General features: G+C 68.4%; 1 protein-coding gene across 1 annotated transcript; it reads left to right on the top strand.

Annotated features, from left to right (window-relative positions):
* On the top strand, window positions 1-23,243 carry MYO15A (myosin XVA; the record flags this gene model as incomplete). Its single annotated transcript, XM_082006746.1, has 64 exons — window positions 1-2,099; window positions 2,184-3,465; window positions 4,404-4,486; window positions 4,698-4,761; window positions 4,857-4,966; window positions 5,199-5,273; window positions 5,499-5,589; window positions 6,027-6,130; window positions 6,643-6,706; window positions 6,782-6,895; window positions 7,096-7,257; window positions 7,356-7,469; window positions 7,579-7,637; window positions 7,920-8,043; window positions 8,133-8,228; window positions 8,320-8,451; window positions 8,897-9,022; window positions 9,216-9,293; window positions 9,668-9,822; window positions 9,977-10,022; window positions 10,160-10,284; window positions 10,541-10,658; window positions 10,736-10,911; window positions 10,981-11,065; window positions 11,368-11,421; window positions 11,597-11,678; window positions 11,768-11,898; window positions 12,638-12,733; window positions 12,824-13,059; window positions 13,182-13,360; window positions 13,484-13,556; window positions 13,710-13,901; window positions 14,075-14,154; window positions 14,289-14,377; window positions 14,472-14,598; window positions 14,753-14,814; window positions 14,937-15,000; window positions 15,112-15,250; window positions 15,528-15,618; window positions 15,703-15,799; window positions 16,054-16,175; window positions 16,313-16,372; window positions 16,613-16,688; window positions 17,092-17,207; window positions 17,291-17,409; window positions 17,492-17,633; window positions 17,883-17,994; window positions 18,144-18,218; window positions 18,631-18,836; window positions 18,907-19,040; window positions 19,119-19,185; window positions 19,314-19,386; window positions 19,625-19,698; window positions 19,802-19,884; window positions 20,108-20,238; window positions 20,340-20,434; window positions 20,853-20,930; window positions 21,184-21,280; window positions 21,367-21,527; window positions 21,627-21,760; window positions 21,850-21,983; window positions 22,582-22,715; window positions 22,912-23,052; window positions 23,142-23,243. The coding sequence occupies exons 1-64, from the start codon at window positions 139-141 to the stop codon at window positions 23,241-23,243; spliced, it is 10,002 nt and encodes a 3,333-aa protein (XP_081862872.1). The 5' UTR covers window positions 1-138.
* Between the last annotated feature and the right edge of the window lie 963 nt (window positions 23,244-24,206).

The raw sequence follows: 24,206 nt of genomic DNA, 5'->3' as shown, positions 1-24,206 counted from the left end.
GAGTCAGAGGAGACCTCGGACGCGGAGCTGCTGAAAGCAGAGGAGAGCGAGGAGGTGGAGGCGGTGGAGGAGGAGAAGGATGAGGAGGCGGCGGCTCCGGAGGAGCCCAAGAAGGGGAAGGGGAAGGAGAAGAAGGGGATGCTCAAGGGGGTGGTGGTGAAGAAGCCTGGCCGAGGGAAGAAGGTGCAGCTGGAGCAGGAGGAGGAGGAGGAGGAGGGTGAGAGCGATGCTGCGCTGGCCAAGAAGAACCTGAAGGGCACCTCCAAGCTGGTGATGGGGCTGGCGGCCAACAATGCCAAGAAAAAGAAAGGGGCCAAGGGCGCGGGAGCCAAGGGCACAGAGGCCAAGGGCCAGCCCAAAGAATCTGCAGAGCCCGGCCTGGCTGAGGAGGAGGAGGCAGAGGTGGCACCGAAGGCCCGGGTGAAGCGGAGCCTCCGTAGCACCTCCAAGCTCTTCCTGGGCTTCAAGAAGCTGGGGCTGCATCGGCCCAAGAAGGGGCAGTTCAAGAACACGTCCCGCTTCTTCTGGGGCCTGCAGAAGCACAGCACCAAGAGGAAGAAGAAGAAAAAGAACAAGGCAGTGCTCAAGTCCACCTCCAACCTGATGGTCCGCTTCAAGCGCGTGGGCAAGAAGAGGAAGGAGGCAGCCGGCAGCTCCCCGCCGGCGAAGCCGTCCTTCCTGCTGCTGCGGCGGGGCGGGCACGCGGCCGAGGACGGCGCGTCCCTCTTCCGCCGGCGCCCGGAAAGGAAATTCAAGCCGCGGGCGCAGGTTCTGAGCAAGGCGGCCGCTGCCACGGGCTGGCTGGCCAGGAAGGTGCTCTCCCGGCGTGGGCGGCTGGCGGGGGGCGGCCGGGCGGCCGACATGGCCTGGCTCTCCCGTATTGGTGCCAGGAAGCTGCCGTTCCCTGCGGAAGATGAGATCCTCAGGCACCGGGCCAACATGAAGCGGATCCCCGGTGGCAGCAGGCTGTCGGCCCCCGGCGCTGCACAGCATGGCCAGGAGAGTCATGGCAGCACGGTGCGGCGTCCGTCCCGGCGGCTATCCCAGCGTGTGCCTGTGGAGCCGCCGGTGCCACGTTACGGGTGGGCCGAGGAGGAGGATGAAGCCTACAGCCGCCGGGGTGGCTTCATCAAAGAGGAGGATGGAGCCTACGACTCCCGCCATGGCCATGCCAAGAAAGAAGATGGAGCCTATGGCTCCCACCGTGGCTACACCAAGGAGGAGGATGGAGCCTATGGCTCCCGCCTTGGCCATACTAAGGAGGAGGACGGAGCCTATGGCCCCCAGCATGCCTACGCCGAGGAGGATGGCACCTACAGTGCCTGGCGTGGCTACACCAAGGAGGAGGACGGAGCCTATGGCCCCTGGCATGGCTACGCCGAGGAGGAGGAAGGCTACATCCAAACCCCAGTCTACCCAGCAGCGTACGGCTTCAAGGATGCAGTGCCAACTCCCTACCCCGGCTACCAGGTGGAGGAGGAGTACGGCTTCTACAGGGGGTTTTGGGAGGAGGGTGACCCGCCGAGACACCCCTGCGGCTACACGGAGCTCGAGGATGAGGGACTGTTCGGCGGCAGGTCCCCCCTCAGCATCTGCGACCCTTACAGCAGCGACCCAGAGTACGGCGAGGAGGGGGCGGGGCCCTTCGGCTATGGGGGGGACCCCTACGAGGACTTTGGGGAGCCCCTCACCGGGGGGTACCCGGGGGGTGAATACCCTGAGCATCGCATCCAGTACAGCGAGGAGGGGTGGGCGCCGCACGCCCAGTCCTCCTGCAACCCCTACGCCCTGGCCCTGGAGGAGATCGCCGAGGCCGAGGAGCCGGAGGAGTGGGAGGAAGAGGAGGAGGAGGAGGACGGGGACTATCCCGTCTCCATCCTCAGCGCCGCCTCGCTGCGGGGCATGAGGGAGACGCTCTCCTCCAAGCTCTCCCTCAATAGGAAATTCAGGCTCTTCCCCCGGCCCCAGGTCAAGCTTTTCGGCAGGGAACGCCTGGATGTCCCCCTCCCGCCGTCCCCCCACCTGCCCCCCACCCGCGACGAGGACGACTACGACGAGTTCGAGGCGCCGCCGACAGCCTCCGGCCCCCGCTGCCCCCCGCGCGCCCTCCCGCAGCCCCCCGGCCGCCCGCCTCGGGGGGCGGCGGGATTTCGGGACCCCCGCGCCCCCCCGTCCGCCTACAGCCGCTCCGGCCGCAGGCTGGCGGGGGTGGGGAGCGCCGGACCAGGGGGCCGGGACCCGCCCCCGCCGCCGGGGCCCGGTGGGCAGCCCCCCTCCCGCGAGCAGCCGCCCCGTAACCCCTTCGCCAGCCCCGGGCGCTTCCCATCGCCGCCGCCGCCCGGTAGCCCGCGGGCCCCCCCCGGGGCCAGCCCCCCGCGGCTCGGCCCCAAGCCGCCCGGCTCTCCGGGACCCCCGCGGCGGCATTTAGGGGTGCCGGCGGCGCGGTCGGGAAGACCCCTGTCCCAGCGGCGGAGCAGCCCCCCCGGGCTCCCGCTCCCCCAGGCCTGGCCCCGGCTTCCCGAGCCCCCCACCAAGGCGGTGAAGCCGCTGCAGAGGACCCCCTTCCTGGCACCGACCCCCCGTCCCGGCAGTCGCCGCCTCAGCCCCCCCGGCCCCTCCTGGGACGAGGAGCTGCCCCCCTGGCAGGCCGCTGCTCAGGGTCTCGCCGGGGTGCCCCCCCCACCCAGCCCCGCTCCCAGCACTCCCAAAACCTTCATCCAGCGCATTGGGCAGCCCCTCGCCGGGATGGCCCCCTGCTCCCTGCCGGCGAGGACGTCTCGGGCCGAAGCAGGGGGCCGCAGTCCCCCCCCAGGGCGGGGGCAGTCGCTGGCATCGCTGCTTGTGGGGACCATTGCCCCCGCTGAACACCCCCTGCCCGCCCGCCGTCCCTCCTCCCGCTCACCCTCCTCGCCCCAGCGCCCATCCCGGCGGGACGGGAGCACCCACAGACCATCAAACACACCGGCGAGGCACCGGGGCTGGGCTGACGCCAGGCTCCCCGTTCTCCCCTCCTCTGACCGGAGCCCCTCACCGCAGCGTCGCACCGCTTTCCCGGCCCCCTGCGACCGAATCCCCAGCTCGCCGGCCTCCCTGTGTCGCGGTGTCTGTGGCCCAGGACCAGTGGAGGCCATCGAGGGCAATGGGGCGGCCAGTGAGGAGGGCGCGGGGCGCTACGCGGTGGTGACGCCGCAGGTGCAAAGGTTGGGCTCCTTCCGGCGGGCGTCCCGCATGTACAAGCAGCACTGGTCCACGCAGCACGTCGTGCGGGTGCGGGAGATGCCCGACGCCTGGATGGCCGAGCAGGGTGCCCCCCGGCAGCCCACCCAACGTGGACGGCGGTGGGGGAGCCAGCGGGGAGCTGACATCGCCCGATACCTGAGCCAGAGCTCGCCGGCGGGCGGTTGGCGGGACAGGCACCCGTGGGCGGACGGGTACCTGGGCACCAAGCAGCCCTGGCGCAGCAAGGTAACGCCAGTGGGGAGCCCGCCATGGGTGCCGGCGGTGGGACGGAGCCGGGGGGCGAGCCAGCAGCCGGAGGGACCCGGGATGGGGTGGCGTGTTGAGGTAGCTACCGGCTCACCGGGGCACAAAGCCACAAGAGCCGGGGGGTTTGCAGTGCCCAGGGTGGGGGGTAAATGACTATGGGTGCACTGGGTGCTGGTGGGGGTCCTGCCGTGAGGACCAGGCTGGAGGGGGGTGGTCATAACCCGTGCCATGTCCCCCCCGTGCACGGCCCCCGTGGGGACACTTGACTCTGGCATATGGAAATGCTGAGACCTGATCTCCGGCTGGGATGGGCACGGGTGGCACGCTGACCGGGTGGGTGTCCGCTTTCCTGCCTGCCGCCTGGCCGGCCGCCAGCACAGCCTCCTGCGAGCCACCTGCCCCGCGTCACCTCTGCGCATGGCCGTGGGGCACGGCCGTGGGGAGCAGCCCCCAGCCCCACGGATCAGCCCCTACCGCAGCCCCCTTCCATCATCTCCCTTGGAGGTGCCACCCTGCCCGGGGGTCTCCGTCACCCACCCCTTGCAGCCACCGTGGGGGTCTGGGAGAGCTGCGGCATGTTGTGGTGGCGGCAGCGCAGCCGCCTCTGCCTGTTCCTGCCTGCCCACGGCGAGCGGGACCGGGACTCGCTGGGGACAGCCCTTCCTGGGACGGTCCCCAAGGATGCCTTGGTGGCCCCATGTCCGTTTCCAGCACTGCTGCTCTCCCCCGGCATGAGACGCTCTTGCTGGGGGACCCGCTTCAGGGCCGTGGGATGCTTGCTCGGGGTCCCTGCTGTCGCTGGCTGCGGGATCTCCGGTTTGTGGTCACAGACGGTGGTTTTGGGGTGGTGGGTGGGATGCCAGAGGGGGCTGGTGTGGCCCTGCCGTGACGGAGCCGGGCTGGGTTGCTCCCTGCAGATGCAGTCGCTGTGCAGCCTGCCCATCGTGCGGTACCAGGAGCCGCAGGAGGAGGACGGGCTGGAGGACATGACCCAGCTGGAGTGAGTGTCCCCCTCCCCTCCGACACCCGCTGCAGGGGGCCAACAGGGCTGCAACCCCGCCCCATGCACCCCACGGCCCCCACTGCTCCCCAGCCCATCCTGTCCCCACACGGGCTCTGCTCCAGCCTCCCGGGGCTGGGGACACGCTTGGGGACAGCAGTCACCTCCTGCCCCCCTGCCACCCCCTAACACGGCCTCTGCTCCGTGCCAGGGACCTCCAGGAGGCCGCGGTGCTGAGCAACATCCGGACGCGTTTCGAGCGCCAGCTCATCTACGTAAGCTTAGGGGCTTACAGTGTCCCCCGAAGACCCCAGGCATGGGGGTCATCGCTCTCCGAGCGCTCGCAGCCCCAAACCTGGCTCTCCCACAGACCTACATCGGCAGCATCCTGGTGTCGGTGAACCCGTACCGGCTCTACAACATCTACGGGACGGAGCAGGTGCTGCAGTACGAAGGCAGAGCGCTGGGCGAGAACCCACCGTGAGTACTGGGGTGTCCCCAAACGTCTTGCGTGGGGCACCACTACCCGTCGTCACCCACCCCGAGTCCTACAGCAGCCCCCCGGCTGGGTGGTCCCAGGGCTCCGAGGACCCTCGGTCACAGGGTGCTGGAGCGGCTGTGTCCATGCGTGGGGACGCTCGGGGCGCAGCGGGGGTCCCCGTGCCGGGGCGACTCGGCACCGCACCCCCCACCTCTGCTCCCCCCCGCCCAGGCACCTCTTTGCCATCGCGAACGTCGCCTACTCCAAAGTGATGGATGCCAAACAGAACCAGTGTATCGTCATCAGGTGGGACACGGCTGTCCCCCGGCACGGCCCCCCCGCGACGGCCCCTAACCAGCGCTGCCAAAATGGCCGGTTGCAGGATGCTGCCGCCGGCCTGGCCTGGCTCCGGGGATGATGGGCGCCTCTGAGGATGGGGTGCTGGGTGCATTTGGGATGGGTGCGCCTCCCGGCCCCCTGCTCGGCTGGTGACGGCCCTGGCCGTGTCCCCCGCCCCGCTTTGCATTTCAGTGGGGAGAGCGGCTCGGGGAAGACCGAAGCCACCAAGCTGATCCTGCGCTACCTGGCAGCCGTCAGCCAGAAACGCAGCGCTGCCCCGCAGGTAGGGCGCTGCTCTGGGGACGTCCCCGTCCCCTTGTCCCTTCTCCCCCGCTCATGGCTCCACCGCTCTCTCCTTGTCCCTACGCTTCCACGCGGACCACGGCAGATAGAGGTACCGGGGGGGACACGTGGGCCGGGACGGTTCAAGGGGACCGAGCATCGTGGTGGCATCTCTGCCACGTCACCCCAGCTGCGGGGGGATGGCGGGGAGGGGAAGCCGGAGCTCGGTGCATGCACGCGCTTGGGGTCCTTGCGCTCTCATGCAACCCGTCCGCGGTGCACACCCCGAATTTTGGCACCCGTGGGTGTCTGCAACGGGCAGGAGGTAGCAGGGAGGGTGGCATGGGTGGCAGGGTGACAAGGGGGGGGTCCCCTAGCCATGGGGACATCCCGTGATGTGTTGGGCTGACCCCACGGCTCTCTCCATCGCTGCGGCAGATCCTGGAGGCGACCCCCTTGCTGGAATCCTTCGGCAACGCCAAAACCGTGAGGAACGACAATTCCAGCAGGTTTGGGAAGTTTGTGGAAATCTTTCTGGAGGAGTAAGTAATGCTCAGCAACGCCCGTGTGTGCCCGGCCCCCACCCCCTATGCCCCTCTCCCTGCCCCCGCGGTGGCCAACTCAGCCCCCAGCCCCTCTGCTCTGGGGTGGGACACACACGGGGACACTTTTGGGGACAAAGCTTGGTGGAGGAAAGGCGATGTCACCTGAAGACAGGCAGCGTTTTCTGTGCCCGGGGTAGGGGCAGGGATGCTGTCCCCTGGGCTGGCACCTTGACCGCTCCCGTCCCCGTCCCCACGGCTTGTCCCACCCTCGCTCAGCCCCACTGATCCCAACGTGGGCTGCCTGATGTCCCCCCGGGGTGCAGCAGCTCCAGCCCTCGCCGGCAGCCGGGCGCAGGCACCTCTCCCTGCCCTGGTGGGGGGCACCTGTGGGTGGCACTGACCCCCGTGTGCCGGGGGCAGCATCGGGGCAGGGGTGGGTGCCGGGGGGGGGCCCACAGCCCGTGCCCGCACCGAGGTTGCCAGCCGGGTGCCCGCTCTCGCCCCCGCAGTGGCTTGATCTGCGGTGCCATAACCTCGCAGTACCTGCTGGAGAAGTCCCGCGTCGTCTTCCAGGTGGGTGATGAGGGGGTCCCGGGCGCTGCCCCCCACAAGCTGCCCCCTCTGACACCCTGGTCCTCTGCTCCCCAGGCCAAGAGCGAGCGCAATTACCACATCTTCTACGAGATGCTGGCAGGGCTGCCCGCCCAGCAGCGGCAGCGGTACTGCCTGCAGGGCGCCGAGACCTACTACTACCTGAACCAGGTAGCGTGCCCCCCGCCCGGCCCCCCCCACTACCCAATTTTCGGGGGGCTGGCTAAGCCGGGAACGCCGGCGGGTTTCTGAGTCCTCCTGGATTCGGTGTGCGGATGGGGAGGGTGCTCAGGGCAGGGTGTCACGCCCCCCCCCCCGCCCAGGTGCTGCCCCCCAAAACGCACTGATGGCATCAAGGGGGGCCGTGCCAGGGTGGGAACTGTGAGATCCGCGGCAAGGACGACGCGGAGGATTTCCGTCGGCTGCTCAGCACCATGGAGGCGCTGAGCTTCAGCGTGGAGGAGCAGAACAGCATCTTCCGCATCCTCTCCTCCGTCCTCCACCTGGGCAACGTCTACTTTGAAAAATACGAGGTACCCCAAGGGGAGCCGAGCCGCGCCCCTCGGGCCCGATTCGGGACGCGGCGGAAGCGGGGGGCCACCGCCTCCCACCGTCTCACCGCGTCCCGCAGACCGACTGCCAGGAGGTCGCCACGGTGGTGAGCGCCACGGAGATCCGGACGGTGGCTGAGCTGCTGCAGATCTCCCCTGAGGGGCTGCAGAAAGCCATCACCTTCAAGGTGACGGTGAGTGTGGGGGGGAGCACAGGCAGGGAGCGGGGGGTCCCTGATCTCTGGGGGACCATGGCTGGTGATGAAACTCCATCACGCCGTTGGTTTTTTGCGCCCCAACCAGGAAACGCTGCGGGAGAAGATTTTTACCCCTCTGACCGTCGAAAGCGCCGTGGATGCCAGGTAGAGGGAAGGGGGGCTGTGCTGCGTGGGGGCACCGGGGGTGTCCGGCCCCCTGCGATGGGGTGGGAGGTGAAACGCCAGGCTGGGAAAGGGGACGGTCGGGTCCCCCGGTGCGGATTAGGCTCTCTGGTGCTTAAAACTGCAGCCCCAAGGGCGGCCCCGTGCACGACTTGGGGCTCTGATGGGTGCTGGCCATGGTGGTGGGGCTGTGCGCGGTGCTGTGCCGTGCTGTGCCACGCCGTGCCGGAGCTCCAGCACTCTGCTCGTCTCGCCCCATCCCAGGGACGCCATTGCCAAGACCCTCTACTCCCTGCTCTTCGGCTGGCTCACGGACCGCATCAACAAGCTGGTGTACCCGCGGCAGGACGCTCTCTCCATCGCCATCCTGGACATCTACGGCTTCGAGGTGAGCAGGACCCATCCCAGCTCCATCCCCCTGTCCACCAGCCCCGGGGCTGCAGGGTCTCAGGCTCCGCCGGCCGCTTCTTCTCGCAGGACCTCAACTTCAACAGCTTTGAGCAATTATGCATCAACTACGCCAACGAGTACCTGCAGTTCTTCTTCAACAAGATCGTCTTCCAGGAGGAGCAGGTGGGCCGGCAAGCGGTGCCGGGCTCTGCCCCCGTGCCGAGCGTTGCCACGGGGCCGGGGGCGCGGGGCTGACCGAGTGCCGGCCCCGCAGGAGGAGTACCTCCGGGAGCAGATCGAGTGGAAGGAGATTCCCTTCAGTGACAACCAGCCCTGCATTGACCTCATCTCCCAGAAGCCCTTCGGCATCCTCCGGATCCTCGATGACCAGAGCTGCTTTCCCCAGGTGAGGGGCTGCCTGGTCCCGAGGCGGCAGGGATGGCAGCACCGCGTGGTCACCATGCCCAGGGTGACACCGTGGCCCAGGGCTGCTTCACTCTTGGGCTATCTCGGACAACCTGGGAGACCCCCCAGTTTCTCCGGGCTGAATAAGCCCTGGGAGATCCCAAGTTGGTGCTACTGGAGTGACTTCCCCCAGAGGACTTGCTTTTGTAGGAATTACTGAAAAGCCCCTCCCGGCTGCGCTATAAAAGAGAGAAGGGTGGTTGCACCCTCTCTGCCGATGGGGAAACTGAGGCACAGAGTGGTAGATGCCCATGACCTCACGGCTGCTCGGTGGCAGAGCCGAGAACGGGGTCTGGCCGGTTGTCCGGGCATCCCCATCCCAGTGCCTGCATCCCTGGGGCTGCCGAACCACCCGAGCCATGCCTCACCCCTGCATCCGTCCTCAGGCCACCGACCACACGTTCCTCCAGAAGTGTCACTACCACCACGGGATGAACCCGCTGTACACCAAGCCGAAGATGCCGCTGCCCGAGTTCACCATCAAGCACTACGCGGGGAAGGTGACCTACCAGGTGTGCGGCAGTGGGATGCCCAGCTGGTGTTTTAAGGAGGGTTAAAGAAGAGGTTTATGGGGTTGGTCCTGCACCAGGGCATGAGGGGCAGCCCAGGGGGTCTGGCTGGGGACCCCCCATCCCAGCCTGGAGCTCCTCACCTCCCCCTACCCTGCCGCCGGGCTCCTCACCGTGAGGTTTTGCTCTTTACCAGGTTCACAAGTTTTTGGATAAAAACTATGACCAGGTCCGTCAGGACGTGCTGGACCTGTTCATCAGCAGCAGGACTAAGGTAGGGCCCTGCCCAGCGCTGGCTCTGCAGTGCTGGGGGGACACCGGGCACAGGTAGCCCCCTTCCATACACACCACTTCTCATGTCCCCAGACGTGTGTCCCCATGGCCGGTGAAGCGCTGGGGGACCAGGAGCAGAGGATGCCTCCAGCTCCACCCCGTGCCCTCTTCCCACCGGGTCCTCTGGGCTTTGACCCCCTCCAGCATTGGCACAAATGGCACGTGGGCTGCTCTTGCGCTTCCCCAGCCACAAATTGGGGATGCAACTCGTTCAAGGCTGGGCAAGAAGGCAGTGACCGGGCTGGGAATTGGAGCTAGGAGAGCTGCGCCATCCTGGCCACCTTCCTGCTCCCTAACCCTTCCCATCTCCCCAAGGTGGTGGCCAACCTCTTCTTCGGCCATGCCCAGGTGATGGCCCGGCAGAGGAGCCTGGTCAGGAGGAGCAGCACCAGGACGCGGCGGTACAAGGCTCCCACCGTGGCCGCCCGGTTCCAGCAGTCCCTCCTGGACCTAGTGGAAAAGATGGAGAGGTCAGGGCAGGCAGGACAGGCAGGGCGGGCAGGGCAGGCAGCCAGGCCATGCACCGGGTTGGCAGGAGCAGGGTGACAGCCGCAGCCGAGCCCGTGGTGGCCAGGCTGGCTTTGTCCCCTGTCCCCCATGGCCGGTGGGGTCTTTCCAATGCAGGTGCAACCCCTTCTTCGTGCGCTGTCTCAAACCCAACAACAAGAAGGTGAGAGCTGGCCTGCGGCTTTCCTGCCTGCGGCGATGCCGGTGCTGCCTGCGGGATGATGCCGGAGCGTGGCGGGCGCGTGGTGGGCAGGGGTTTGTCTGCGCGGCCGCCGAGGCTTCTCCCCATCTCCCCCGAAGGAGCCGGGGCTCTTCGAGGCTGACGTGGTCAGCAGCCAGCTGCGGTACTCGGGCATCCTGGAGACCATCCGCATCCGCAAGGAAGGCTTCCCCATCCGCATCCCCTTCCTCGTCTTCATCGACAGGTGCCTGGGGGCTGCGGGTTGGGTATCACCATCCCGGTGAGGGGAGACCACGCAGCTTGTGGGTGTTTTGGGGGGCAGTGTTTGGCCTGGGGCTCCTCCACAGTGGGAGCTGGGAACCCCCCGCTTTGGTGCACAGCACCGGGAGAAGCTGCTATCCCAGACATGGTGCTCATCACTGCAGGGAGGGTCCATGCCAGTGTCCCGGTGGGGTCCCATGCGGTGACAGTGACGGTGACGGTGTCCTGGGCTTGCCCAGGTACCGCTGCCTCGTCGACATGTGGTCCAGCGTCATTCCCAATGGAGCCAACTGCGTGGAGATGCTGAGGAACCTCTGCCCCGTCAACCCCAGCATGTACTACGTCGGTGTCAGCAAGGTACCGTCGCGGGCTCCGGCGATGCCCTGGGGGAGGGCGGCCGAGGCGGGGGCTCATGGCATCGCCCCCCCTCCCAGCTCTTCCTGAAGGAGCAGCTGTACCAGGCGCTGGAGAGCAAGCGAGCCCGCGCCCATCACCTGGCCGCGCTCACGCTCCAGCGCTACGCTCGCACCTTCTTCATCAAGAGGCGCTTCCGCTCCCTCCGCCGCAAGATCATCCTCTTGCAGAGCCGGGCACGGGGCTACCTGGCCAGGTGGGGGTCCCGGGGGGGTGGTGGGTGGGCACAGGTGGGTGGCAGAGGGTGATGGGTGCCCTCCTGCAGGCAGCGATACCGGCGCATGCGGCACACGCTCATCAAGTTCAGGTCGCTGGTGCACATCTACATGAACCGCCGGCGGTACCTCAAGGTGAGGCGGGGGCTGGCACATCCCAGGGGGGTCCCAAGCACCCGCTCCCACCCTGCTGCATGCTTCATGGTGGGTCTGGAGAGGGCACAGCAGCACCCCCAGACCCTGAGCCCCCCTCCAGACCCCGAGCCCCCTCCAGACCCCATCCCCCCCACCTCCTCCGTGCCCCATGGGGGCAGTGCCTCTTTGGGGTGAAAGCCTGGCGATGCCGGGGGGCAATGGCACCCCGGGGGGGTCCTGCTGCCCCCGGGTCTCCCTCCTTCCCTCCCGGCGGGGGCTTAGCGCGGCTGCTCTGCTTGCAGAGCAAGGAGGATGCCCGCCGGCGGGCGGAGGAGGAGAGGGAGAGGATGAAGCAGGTAACAGGGTGCGGCGCCGGGGGAGCGCGCATCTGTGATGCACGTGCAACCCGTGTTGCTGTGCCCCGTCCCTGCCATGTGCTCTCCCGTCCCTGCGCTGCCGGTCGAGGCACCCATGGGTGCTGGGGCAGCGAGCAGAGTGGCAAGTGGGTGCATCCCTGTGCTGCGCCGGCAGGAGCTGACGAGGAGGGAGGTGGTGGACGTCACCCACCTGGAGATCCCGGCCGAGCTGATGGGGCTGCTGGAGGCGGCCGCAGGTGAGCGGGTCCTGCACCGCTACTGGCACCGCTCCCAGCCCCTCATCCCCATCCCCGTGGCTGTGCCATAGCCGCCCGCTGTGCCATAGCCGCCCAGGAGGTGAACGCCGGCTGCGTGGTCCTGGTGCCGCCGCCGGCACTGCAGCCCGACTCCCAGCTCACCCTCCCGCTCGACATCAACGACTACCCCATGGCCAAGTACGTGCGGGGCCACTTCCAGGTAAGGTGGGCGCCGGTTCCAGCGGCGGGGAGCCTGCCCCGATGGGCAGTTGGCTTTCGGGGAGTCCTCGGCGCCCTGGTCGTGGCTGAGCAGCAGTTAGGTTCAGGGTCCCCGCGGCGGCTCAGCCCGGCGGCTCCCCACACCATCCCACCAGGCTCTGCCCCGGCGTCGGCCCCGGGGATGCCACGGGATGCGAGAGGGGCCGGATCCGGGGCGGCTGCGGTGCTGCAGGGAGCCGGCCGCCACCTCCCTCCCTCCCCGTGGGTTCCTGTCGTCTCCAGAGGCCGGGGGGACCCCGCTGAGGTTATCGGAGAGAGACCCGCCGAGCCGTCCTGGACGCCTGACGCGGGGCAGATCCGGAAATGCTGGGGCGGGAGACCAGGTGGCTTTGCTCCCGGGACACCAGCCCCATCCCCGGTCGCTTTGCCCCCTTCCTCCTCCTTGGCCCCTATTTTTGCTGTATGTTTCCCAGTCCCCAGCATCCCGAGTGACAGCGCCGGGGCCGGATCCTGCTCTCGGCCTCGCCGAGGTGCTGGCATCTCTGGTGCTGCCAGCACAGCCTGAGCCCGTCCCTGCCCTGCTGCCGGGAGGCTGCCGGCCCCATCCTGCACCCCAGCCCTTTTGCAGCCCCATAGTCCTCATCCAGCGTCAACGCCACGCTCAGCGCCCTGGGGCCGGCCCTCGTGGCCTGAGGCTGTCCCCGGGGCCCGGGTAGCCACGGGTGCGGGTGTCACCGCAGGAACCGGCATTCGGGATGCTGACGGCCCCGCTGGCAGCCCCCCTTACCCGGCTGGACGAGGAGCTGTGCCACGAGGCGCTCAGCCTCTTCCAGCTGGTAGGTGGGACGGCACAGGTTCCGGCACCGCGGTCCCCTGCCCGTTCCCCGCCCGGGGCCGGAGGGAGGACCTCGCTGTCCCCGCGACAGATCCTGCGGTTCATGGGGGACCCGGGGCTGGGCGGCCCACAGGAGACCCTCTTCGGCAACTACATCGTGCAGAAGGGGCTGTCGGCGCCGGGGCTGCGGGACGAGCTCCTGGCACAAGCCGCCAACCAGGTCTGGCGTAACACCAACGTCAACAACGAGGAGCGGGGCTGGCTGCTGCTGGCCGCCTGCCTCGGCGCCTTCCCCCCCTCTGCCGCCTTCGACAAGTACCTGCTCAAGTGAGCCGGGGCTGGGGACAGGGAGAGGGACCGGGGCTGGCTGGGACCCTCGGGGATAGTCCGGCACGCGTGCCTGGCGGTGCTGCCTGGGTCCCTCCTGCGGCATCCTCCCTTGCCCACAGGTTTGTCTCCGACTACGCCTTTGCCGGCTACAAGCCGGTGTGCCAGCGCAAGCTGATGCACGCCATGGCGCGGTCGCAGCTGGGCGCCGCGGCCGCCCGCGCCTACCCGCCCTCGCTGCTGGAGTGGACGGCGAACCGGCAGCAAGCCAGCATGGCGCTCGACCTCCACTGCTTCAACGGTGCGGGGCAGCGCGGGGCTGGGGGCACGGTGGCAGTGAGGGTCGGTCCCAGCTTGACCACCCTGCCACCGTCATGGGCAGCAGGGGACCGGCAGGACCCGCTCACCGCCCGTCCCTCCCCAGGTGACCAGTTGTCCTGCCCTGTCCACTCCTGGAGCACGGGCGAGGACCTGGCAGGGGATGTCCTGAAGCACAGGTACCCACTGAACCGGCACAGTATCACCCCAGGGCCGTGTCGGGTGATCCCCGGATCTGGGAGCCGGGATGCCCAGCTTCTGGGCAGGGAGTGCCCGTGGAGCCGGGGCACCGCTGTCAGCCTGTGCCCGTCCCCAGCGTCCCGCTGTTGCAGGGGGCTGGCGGAGGGCTGGCATGGCTGGTCCGTGGCCATGAAGGCAGGCGCCCGGTGGGCCGAGCTGGCCGGCCACGACTATGTCCTGGACCTCATCTCCGACCTCGAGCTGCTCCGGGACTTCCCCAAACAGAAGTCCTGCTTCCTCGTCGCATGGGAGGGGGCCGAGAGCCACGACGGGGACAGGCGGGCGTAGGTACCCGGGCAGGGACGGGTTCCCCGCTGCCGGGCTGGTGGAGGAAACGCCAGCACCAGGCTGGATGGGTGCCGGCAGAGGCGAGGGTCAGGATCCCCAGGGGCAGGTCTGGCACCCAGTGGGTGCACGATGAGCGCATCCTCCCTCTCTGCAGGGTGCTGGGACACAGTTTGGGTTTGGATGAAGTGCCTCCTCCCCCAGCCGTCAAAGCCCCCACGCTGCCATCCCCGGAGACGTACCACCCCCACGGTAAGGCATCCCCCCATCCGTCCCCCAGCGCTGCTGGCGGGGCCCTGCCGGTGAAGCCCTGCCATGCCGGTGAAGCCCTGCCATGCCGGTGAAGCCCTGCCACCTGCGGCTCATCCCTCCTTGCCCCCCAGCAGATGGGGAATTTGGGGAGCCGCGCAGCCAGAAGGGCCTGGACCGGTACCTGGACAGCCTCTTTGACCCCGTGCTCTCCTACGGCAATGGGGTGAGAGGGGCGTCCCCCTGCCCGAGGCAGATGGAGTCCAGTGTTTTGGGGGTGCAGGTGGCTTGGCCTCTGCCCCCTGACACCTGCCCCCCAGGAGCTGGAGAAGCCGGCCGCCATCTCACAGAGGATGAAGGGAGGAGGTCGCGCGGGAGGGGGGGACGGCGCCGGTGACGCCGAGCGGAGCGGACCCCCCGTGCCTGCGGAGACGCCTCAGCCGAGGGGTGAGCGCCCCGAGCACTCCTGCATCCCGACCCGGCTCCTGCCTCAGTTTCCCCACCCGATCCCTGGTGTGGGGGACGTCCCTGCACCCAGGGCCCCACAGCCCCGGTACGGGCTTGCAGGACACCCCGGCCGAGCTCCCCTCTGCCATTGCAGGCGCGGAGCCAGCCCCGTCCCCGCAGCGCCGGGCAGAGGCCAACCAGCCGCCTGGGACCCCGGTCAGTGGGGCAGAGCCGGGGGGCCGGGAGGGGTCGAGAGCAGGGCAGCTCTCCCAGGCAGCTCCCTGGGGATGGGGCCGGCTGGAGGGTGCCGGGTCCTCACGGCGCGGTGTCCCTTGCAGGGCAGAGACGCGGGGGGGACGCCAGCCCGCGCCCCCCAGCCCCGGCCCTACTTGCAGAAAGCCGGTAAGGGGTCCCGGTGCAACGGGGTGGCAACGGGGGCTTGCGGCACAGAGCCAGGCCCCAGGCGTGAGGGCGATGCCCGGCCACCCCTGAGCCACGTGCTTGGCCCCGCAGTGCCCGTGGGCCGGCGGTGGCCCGGCGAGCTGGTGCGGCATTCCCGGCTCAACTCGGAGCACGTCCCACGGCCCACACACGACATCCGCAACATCATCCGGCAGTGCCAGCCAGCCTCGCGTGGCCCCCAGCCCCCCAGGTACCCATCCCAGCCCCCAGCCCAGCCACGGGCTTCTCCTGCCTGTGGGTGCATGTGTTCGCCCTGGTGCTGGGGTGCAGGTGATGCCGGGGTGCAGGCAATGCCGGGGTGCAGGCAATGCCAGGGTGCAGGCGATGCCGGGGTGCAGGCGATGCCGGGGTGCAGGCGATGCCAGCGTGCAGGTGATGCTGGGGTGCAGGTGATGCCGGGGTGCAGGTGATGCTGGGGGTGCAGGTGGTACTTGGGGTGCAGGTGATGTGGGGTGCTGTCTCTGCAGCAAACTCTTCGGGAAGAAGCTGGACCCCCATGAGGAAGCCATGCAGATCCTGAAGGAGCAGCTCTCGGCAGCCCGGGTGCCGGCGGCTGCGGTAGGGATGCGGCTGCCCCCGTGTACCCCGTGCTGGGCTGGGGGAACCTCCGGCCCCAACCACAGCCCACTCTCTGCCTCGCAGGGGCCCAAGGAGACAGTGGCCGCGGTGAAGCCGGTCACCAGTGGCAGGTACCAGCCACGAGCACCAACGGGACGTCCGGCAGCCACCCAGCCCCCAGGTATTGCAGGGCAGAGCCACGGCACTGGGGGGGCCAGGGTGGAGTGGGGCACCTCATCCTCCCCACCAGCACCGGGTGATGCCTGATTGTGTCCGGGAGCGGGTCCGGCTCTACAGCATCCTCACGGGATAACCGCTGTGTCCGGCTAAACCCTCCCTGCCCCACAGCTGGCCCCCGTGCCTCAGTTTCCCCGGGTGCGAGGGGCTGTTGGCGGTCACCCCCAGGGACGTGCAGGGCTTTCCGTCCCTTCGCAGTCTCGGTCTCGCGGGAGCTCCCATCCGAGGCACAGCAGGTCCAGACCCAGCTGCACCGGAGCTGCAGCGAGGACTTCTACACCTACCACAACGTGCCCTGGAAAATATACATCCGCAAGGAGGTGCGGGGCAGGGGGACGGGGACAGGCTGGTGTCAAAGTGCTACAGGGGTAAAGGGGGCTGTTCGCCGAGCCCGAGACCCTGCAGGGTGAGCGATGCCGGCGGTGCCGGCGAGCCGGGCTGGTCTCCCTCCTGGCAGGTTTTCTACCCCAAGGACAGCATCAACAACCCGTTGCTGCTCGACCTCATCTTCCGGCAGGTGAGGCACCAAGATGGCCCCGAAGTCCCCCGGGGGTCCCATGGGAGCTGGGGTATCCCCCCACCAGGGCGATGGTTTACTTATCCCAGCGCGGCCGTCCTGTCTTCCCCTGCCGAGCTGCCCTGGAGGAGCAGGGGGTGTCCCCGTCGGCTGCTGGGGGTGAAATTGGGCAGGGTGGAGGGGCTGGGGGGCACACAATGCCCCCCCTATGGCCCCACCACTCCTCATCCCCTTCCCCAGATCTTCAACGACACGCTCTCCGACACCTGCATCCGGATCAGCCAGGAGGAGCGGCTCCGCTTGAAATCCCTCTTTGGTAACCCTTGCCCACACCCCCCGTGTCCTGCTGCTCCCTGGCTGGGGGGCTCACCCCCGGGGGGCCCAAACCTCGGGGGCTCACACCCAGCCACTCTGGTGCCTATCCTCATCTCCTGGGCGTGTCCACGCCCCATTTGTCTCTGCTTAAAGCTGGGGTAATTTTGACTCCAAATGCAATGAACCCCCTGTGATTTAGTGCTCCACAAAGTCACAAGTTGTGTCAGGTCTCAGACAGGCTTGCTGCCTTAGGGTGTGCCCCGGGGTGGGGGGACCCGTCTCACCATCACAGTGCTGCCAGGCTGGGGAAGGGGATGAGCATCCCTGCTCTCACCTTGAACCCTGTGTCCGGATCCTCCCCGGGGAGGGGGGAGACACTCACTAGCGGATATTTCTCCCCACAGCGGCAAACAAGCTGGACTCCTTCAGCCCTGTGGCCACCGAGAGCGTCAAGAGGGAGATCATCGCTGCAGCCCGGGACGGCTGCGAGGTGTATTTCTCACGTCTCTTCCCCGCCACGGTGAGGGTCCGGTCGTGGGGTGGGTCGACGTGGGGGACACTGCAGCCCCGTGCCCCCGGCTGAGGCAGCGTCCCTGCCCGCAGGGCAGCGTGGGGACGGGTGTGCAGATCCTGGCCGTGTCCCACGCTGGCGTCAAGCTGCTGCGGCTGGTGAAGGGCACCAACGTCCCCGGGGAGCAGCTGCGGGTGCTGCGGGCGTACAGGTAGGGGCGAGGAGCCCGGGTGGTCGGGGTGGGACGGGGCCGTGGGCGCCGCATGTTTCAGCCTCCCCTCGTCCTGCCCCAGCTACGCCGACGTGCTGTTCGTGACCACCCCGTCCAGGAACATGTTGGAGTTCAACCTGCGCAGCGAGAAGCTCATCCTCTTCTCTCCCAAAGCCCCCCAGGTCAAGGCCATGGTCGATCACTTCATCACGGAGCTCAGGAAGGTGGGGAGTGCCCCAGGGCCGGGGGGCAGCTGGGGGCATGTCCTGGGGGCCAGATTCTGCCTGTGTGCCCGTAGAACTCTGGGGTGGTTTTGCAGTCGTGTGGGTGCTTGAAGTCCCTGTGCTGGGTGTGCATGGGTGTGCATGGGTGTGCGTGGGTGTGTGTGGGTGTGTGTGGGTGTGTGTGGGTGTGCGTGGGTGTGCCTGCGTGTGCCTGCGTGCACGGGCTGTGCCAGCCCCCCCTGTGCCCAGGACTCCCAGTACGTGGTGGCTGTGAGGAACTACAGCCCGGAGGACAGGGGCCAGCTCAGCTTCCACAAAGGGGACATCATCCACCTGCAGCCGCTGGAGTGCCCCGAGAGCGGTGAGCGGCCCCCATGGCCCCCCACGTCGAAACGCCCTCGATGAGGGGTAACGGGGGGCAGCAGGGCTGATGGCTTCACTGGCCCCAGAGGTGGCCATGCCCTGGCCTCGCATCCTGTGACACCCCGTGTCCCCATGATGTCCCTGCAGACCACTACTATGGCTGTGTGGTCCGCAAAAAGGTGATGTACCTGGAAGAGCTGAAGACGGGCACCCAGGATTTTGGTGGGTGCCATGCTGTCCCTGTGCGTGTTCCTGGTGCGTGTACACTGCCCTGAGCCTGTCCCCTCCTGGGGCTGGGGCAGGATCCTGCCGCTGTCACCCCCCAGCAGCATGGTTTTGGCTCTTTTTGGCACTGACCCCATGCAGGTGGTTCCTCCCCTCCAGTTTCCACCCTGGGAAAACTGCACCCAAGGTGCTGCCCCACATCCTTGCAGGCGATGGGCTTTGTGGCCTCTGGTCTGTGCCTTTACCTCAAGCAATGCCAAACCGCAGCCGTTTCCAGACAAAACTCGTGGCCAGTCCTCCTGGAAAGGGCTTGGGGTTCAGGGAGCGGGCGGGAGCAAGCAGAGGCTTTTTTGGGGGTGACCCCCAGGGCTGCCAGCCCAGGGCCATCCCCACCATCTGCCTGGTGCAGGGTGGAGGTTTGGGGCCATCCACGGCAGGTCGGGGCTCTTCCCCGTCGAGTATGTCCAGCCCGTCGCGGCCCCCGACTTCGTCCATTTGACGGCGGAGAGGAAAGAGGAGCCCAGGGACAAGCAGGGCAAGGTGGCAGCTTCGGCAGCCGTGGCCGTGGCCGTGGCCTCCACTGCCGTGGCCCAGGAGCTGGACCGGAAAACCGAGGTGGGTATTGGCCTGGAGCCGTTGCCAGAGCGGTGTGGTTGTGCCCGGTGCTCATGGCCCCGCTCTGCAGGTGTCCCCTGCCAGCGCTGCCTTCGTGGAGGGTCTGGAGGGAGATGGTGGTGAGCGGCTCGGGGACGGCGTGGGGACCTGCCCCATGCTGGCCTTCGCCCGGCGGTATTTCCGCGCTGCACGGCACAGGACCACGTGAGTGCCTGGCGGTGGGATGGGGACACCCCGTGGTGGGGACACCCCTGCCCACCCGCTCCCTTGTCCCTCTCCCAGGGACTCTTGCGGGACAAGGGCCAAGAAGGACGTGCCCAGTGTGCTGGAGATGCTGATGTTCACCAAGGTGTGGGGAAGCAAGGTGTATTGGGGTCCCCCCAAGGTCATGGCATGCTTGGGAGCTCCCCAAATGCCACCCCAACCCCCATCCCATCCTTCTGGCTGCTCCCGGGAGCTGACCCTCTGCCCCTCCAGACCCCCATCCAGGAGTCGCTCATCGAATTTGTGGATGGTGGCATCAGCAAACTGGCTGCCGAGGCTTTCCAAGGTAGCTGGAGGGGCATGAGCGCCCCGTCCCCCTGCCCCATGGGCCGTTCCCAGTCCTGTCCTTGGAGGCGGGTGGGGGCAGGATGGGGTGGGCAGATGGGGTGGCCCGGGAAGACTGTAGCTCCTCCAGCCCCGCTGCTCCATGTATTGTGGTTTGGGAGCCCAGGATGTTGCCCATGCCCAGGGGAGCACGTCCCTGGGGAAGGGACCCGTGTCACCATGCGGCTTGTTGTCCCCAGCTGTGATGAAATTCATGGGTGACCACCCTCTGCGGGGACAGACAGAGCTGGACGCCGTTTGCACCATCCTCAAGGTAAATCCCCCGCTGGGGTGGTGGGTCCTGGGGGTGGCCTGGGTGGGAGGGTGGCAGCTGGGGACGTCCCCCAGACACAGAGCGAGCTGTGCCTGTCCCCCAGCTGTGCATGGAGCACGAGGTCCTGCGGGACGAGGTGTACTGCCAGATCATCAAGCAGGTCACCAACAACACCAGCTCCAAGCCGTGAGTCCCTGCAGCCCTGCCGTCCACCCCGCCTGGGACAGCAGAGGCTGGCACTGGGGACACTTGCGTCCCCGGCTGGGCTGAGCCGCCCCAATGCGAGGGGAGACCCGGGGATCTCACCCTCGCAGCAGGCTGCGTTGCTCCCTGGGGTGGTGGGTGCCGTTGCAGCCGCTGTGCGTACGCTCGCCCACCCCGGGGGCTCAGCCCCGGCTCTTCCCGGCAGGGACAGCTGCCAGAAGGGCTGGAGGCTGCTCTACATCCTCGCCGCCTACTACAAGTGTTCCGAGGTGCTCAGGCCCTTCCTCCTGGCCTTCCTGCAGGATGCTAGCAGCCACCCAGAGCTGCCTTTCCAGGGTAGGGGCTGGGTGCACGGTGGGGAAGGACACCCAGGGGTGTCACGGGGCTCTGGAGAGGTGGCTCAGCCCCGTCCTTCACCCTGCTCCTCGCCCTTGCAGGCATCGCCAAAGCCTGCGAGCAAAACCTGCGGAAAACCCTGCAGTTTGGCGGCCGCAGCCTCTTCCCCAGCAGCATGGAGCTCAAGGCCATGGTGGTGAGGCCGGGTGCTCACGGGTGCCCATGGGGTGTGGGGCAGGGCTGATGCCAGCTTGAGATCCCCCCTGGAGGTTTGGGATCCCACCATGGGCTCGGGATCCCCCCCAGGCATTGCCCCGGGGCCGAGTTGATGGCCACTTACTGGTGTGGGGACCTCAGTCATTTTGGAGGTCTGCTCTCCAGGAGCACCACTTTGGGGGTGTCCTGAGCTTTCAGGGGTCCCCAATGGGGATGCAGCTCTGTGCAGGTGGGGCAGGGGGCATGACGGCTCATTGCCCATCCGTTGCAGGATGTGCAAGATAGAGGATGGTCCCCAAGGGATGGTGCCCACGGGATAGCTTGGGGATTTGGGGTGTCCTTTGGGGTCTTGCTGTGCAAAGGGCCCTCCTGCCCCCCAACGTGTGCCCCCCATACAGGCTGGACGCAGCGCCAAGCGCCAGCTCTTCCTCCTGCCCGGCGGCATCGAGAGGCACCTCAAGATCAAGACGTGCTCAGTGAGTTGGATGGGCAAGAGGCTCTGTGCACCCCAGGCTTGTGGTGACCCCCCCAGCTGTGGGCACCCTGAGAGTGCAGATGTGGGGGGCTGCACTCCTGGCTGTCAACCAGCTTGGGGATTTTTTTCTCTGGGAAAGGGAGATCCCTTCCCTGAAGAGCCGCATGGGATGAGCCCCAATGCAGGATGCGTTGGTGGCCCCGTGCGTGGCAAGGGGACGTGGCAGTGCCTCAGCTGCCTGTCCCCGTGCCCAGGTGGCTCTGGATGTGATCGAGGAGCTGTGCTGCGAGATGGGGCTGCAGCACCCTGAGGCCTTCGACGAGTACATCCTCTTCGTGGTGACTGACAGAGGTGAGGGGCTGGCGGGGACGGGACGGCCGTGCCGCCGGCGGGTGCCACGCGTTGATGGCCATGCTCAGGCTCCCGGGGCGGCGCAGGGCAAAGCGTGCGGCCACTGACCCGCTGGGAGTACGTCCTGGACGTGGCCACCGAGACAGAGCGCCGGGACGCCGGCTACACCTTCTGGTGCCGCCGCGTGGTCTGGGGCCAGCCCCTCAAGTTCGATAACGAGCTCTATGTCACCGTCCACTACAACCAGGTTGGGCCACTCCACCAGGCTCCCCCGGGGCCACCTCTGTGTGTGTCCCCCAAGCATCCTTCGTTGCCGAGCCGTGTCCCTGCGCTCTGTCCCCCCCAGGTGCTCCCTGACTACCTCAAGGGGCTGTTCACCGTCCTGCCGCCCGCGAGACCAGGAGAGCAGCACTTCCCACACGTGGCCAAGCTGGCTGCCCTCCAGCACCGAGCCAAGGACCGCCAGCACCTCCCCACTGTGTAAGGCCCGGGGCAGGCGGTCTGGGGGGCACGTGTGTGGGCATCGGACCCACTGGCCAGTGCTGGCCCTGACCTCCGGCTCCCTGCAGGCGGGAGGTGCAGGACTACGTCCCCCCGCAGCTCTTCCACCTGCTGAAGGCCCAATCCTGGCTCCACATGGTGACCCAGCACATGCAGCAAGCCCAGGCGCTCAGCGCCCACCAGGCCAGGGCACAGTTCCTGGGTGAGCGGGTACAGGGCGGGGCTGGGGGGGTGATGCTAACGGCGATGCAGTGCTGCCGGGGATGCAATGCTAACGAAGACACAACGCTAATGAGGATGCAGTGCTGCCGGGGATGCAATGCTAATTAGGACACAACGCTAATGAGGGTGCAGTGTTGCTGGAGACGCGATGCTGCTGAGGATGTGATGCTGCCCAGGAGCCGATGCTGCCGGGGATGCGATGCTGCTGGGTGGCTCCTCCGCAGGGAGGCTGGGACAGGCAGACCTTGGCCCTGTGTGGAGCCCAGGATGCTGTGGGGCCAGTAGGATGCTGTGTGTGGGTGACAGGACCGCAGTGGCAAGGCAGGGCGGGCTGCTCCTGGGCCCCATGCTCGGCCACCCTTTTTGACAGCAGCCAGGCCCCTTGGCTGCTCCTTGGTCCAATCCTGCTCCCAGTCCGGGGCCTGAAGTGGTGTGAGGCTCTGGGAGCCAACACAGCTCCTGCCAGGCACTGGGCTGGATGAGACCCTCAGTGGAGCCCCCGTGGGTGCAAGTCACCCCAGGACCCGGGTGGGAGGGGGTGGCAGCAGGCACTGAGACCCCCTTCCGCTGCCCCACAGGGCTGCTGAGCGCCTACCCCATGTTCGGCTCATCCTTCTTCTACATCCAGAGCTGCAGCAACAATACCATCGTCTCGCCCTGCATCCTGGCTGTCAACCAGAACGGCCTCAACTTCCTCAGCAAGGAGACCCACGTAGGTGGGGGGCTGGGGGGGGCATGGGGTCCCATGGACACCACCGGGCCAGGCCCGCCCGTGCCCACCCTGTGCAGGGGGCTGCATCGCTGGCACCCTCCGTCCTGCCCCCGTCCGCACCCGCTCCAGTCCTCGGTCCCTTTGATGGGGTTCCCGCGTCCCAGCAGTGAGCGGGCCACCCTCCCTGTCCCCCCAGGAGCCCATCGCCAAGTTCTCGCTGAAGGAGATCCAGTCGACGCGGACGCAGCGTCCGACAGCCGGATCCAGCTACCCCTACGTGGAGATCACACTGGGCAACCTCCTGGCCCAGGGCATCACCCAGCTGCAGCTGGAGCAGGTAGGGGACACTCGGGGGGCGGCCGGGGGGACCCTGCCGGGGCTCCGGTGACGGTGGCACGGCCGTTGATGGCGTGTGCCCCTCGGCAGGGCCTGGAGCTGTGCCGCGTGGTGGCCGCGCACATGGAAAGGCTGCTGGGCGCACGGGAGAAGAGGCTGACGCTGCCGCCCAGCGAGATCACCCTGCTCTGACCCCCCGCGGACTCCGGCCACGGACCCCCCCCACGGGGGACGGAGGATGCGTCAGTGCCGGGCCGTCCCCGCCGCGGCCGGTGGCCGCTGTCCCCTGGGCGCTGCTCACACCTCGCTGTCATTGTCGGGGTTTATACAGGCCCGTCAGCCCGGCCCGACTCGGCGTCCATGGTTTTGTGCTGCGCTCGCTGCTGGGGAAGGTGCTCCCGCCCCGTGCCTCAGTTCCCCCCGAGTTCCCAGGCATCAGCCCCGCCCCGTGCCCGGGTCTCCCGCCGGCAGCCCCGGCCGGGTGACACCCGCTCCCCACGCCCCAGCCCGGCCGCCAGGGGGCGGTCGCGCCCCGCCGCCGCGTGCCCGCAGGCACCTCGGCGGCCACCCCAACTCCTCACCCCCGCCCTCCCACCCGCCGCCGCGCGCGCGCCCGCCCGCCCGCCTGCTAGGCCCCCGCGCCGCCCGGCCAACTGCCCAATCAGCTGCCGGCTCGGGCCTCTCGCGCCCGCCCTCCCGGCCAATCAGCGCCGAGCCGGGAGGCGGGGCGGGCTGTCGAAGCGCTGCCGGTACCCGTTACGGCGCGAGACGCAGGCGGAGGTGGCGGCGGCCGGGCGGGGCGGGGCCGCCGCGTCGCCGTACGTGCCGTACGAGGGGCGGGGCCGGGGGCGGTGGCGGCGGGGCGCGTGCGCGGCGGGGCGGGGCAGGCGGCGGTGGGCGGCCCCGCGGCGATCCGGGATGTCGGGCTGGCTCCTGGTGACGTAGCGCGCCGCGGGAAGGGCCGCGCGAGACCCTCGGCCGCCGCTGCCGCCCCCCGGCCCGGCCCGACCCCCCCCTCCCTTGCGCGCCTCCCCCCCTCCCCCCGCCATGGGCCGCGCTGCGGCGGCGGGAGCGGGCAGGGCGCCGTGCCGTGCCGGGGCCAACGCTGGGCATGTGCCAGGCCCGGCCGCCGCGTGAGCGCCGCCGGCGGCACCG

The sequence above is a fragment of the Phaethon aethereus genome, assembly GCF_964289735.1.
Source record: "Phaethon aethereus genome assembly, chromosome: 15".
NCBI lineage: Eukaryota > Metazoa > Chordata > Aves > Phaethontiformes > Phaethontidae > Phaethon > Phaethon aethereus.
Note: the sequence above shows the minus strand (reverse complement) of the source record. Positions and strands in the feature narration are given on the sequence as shown.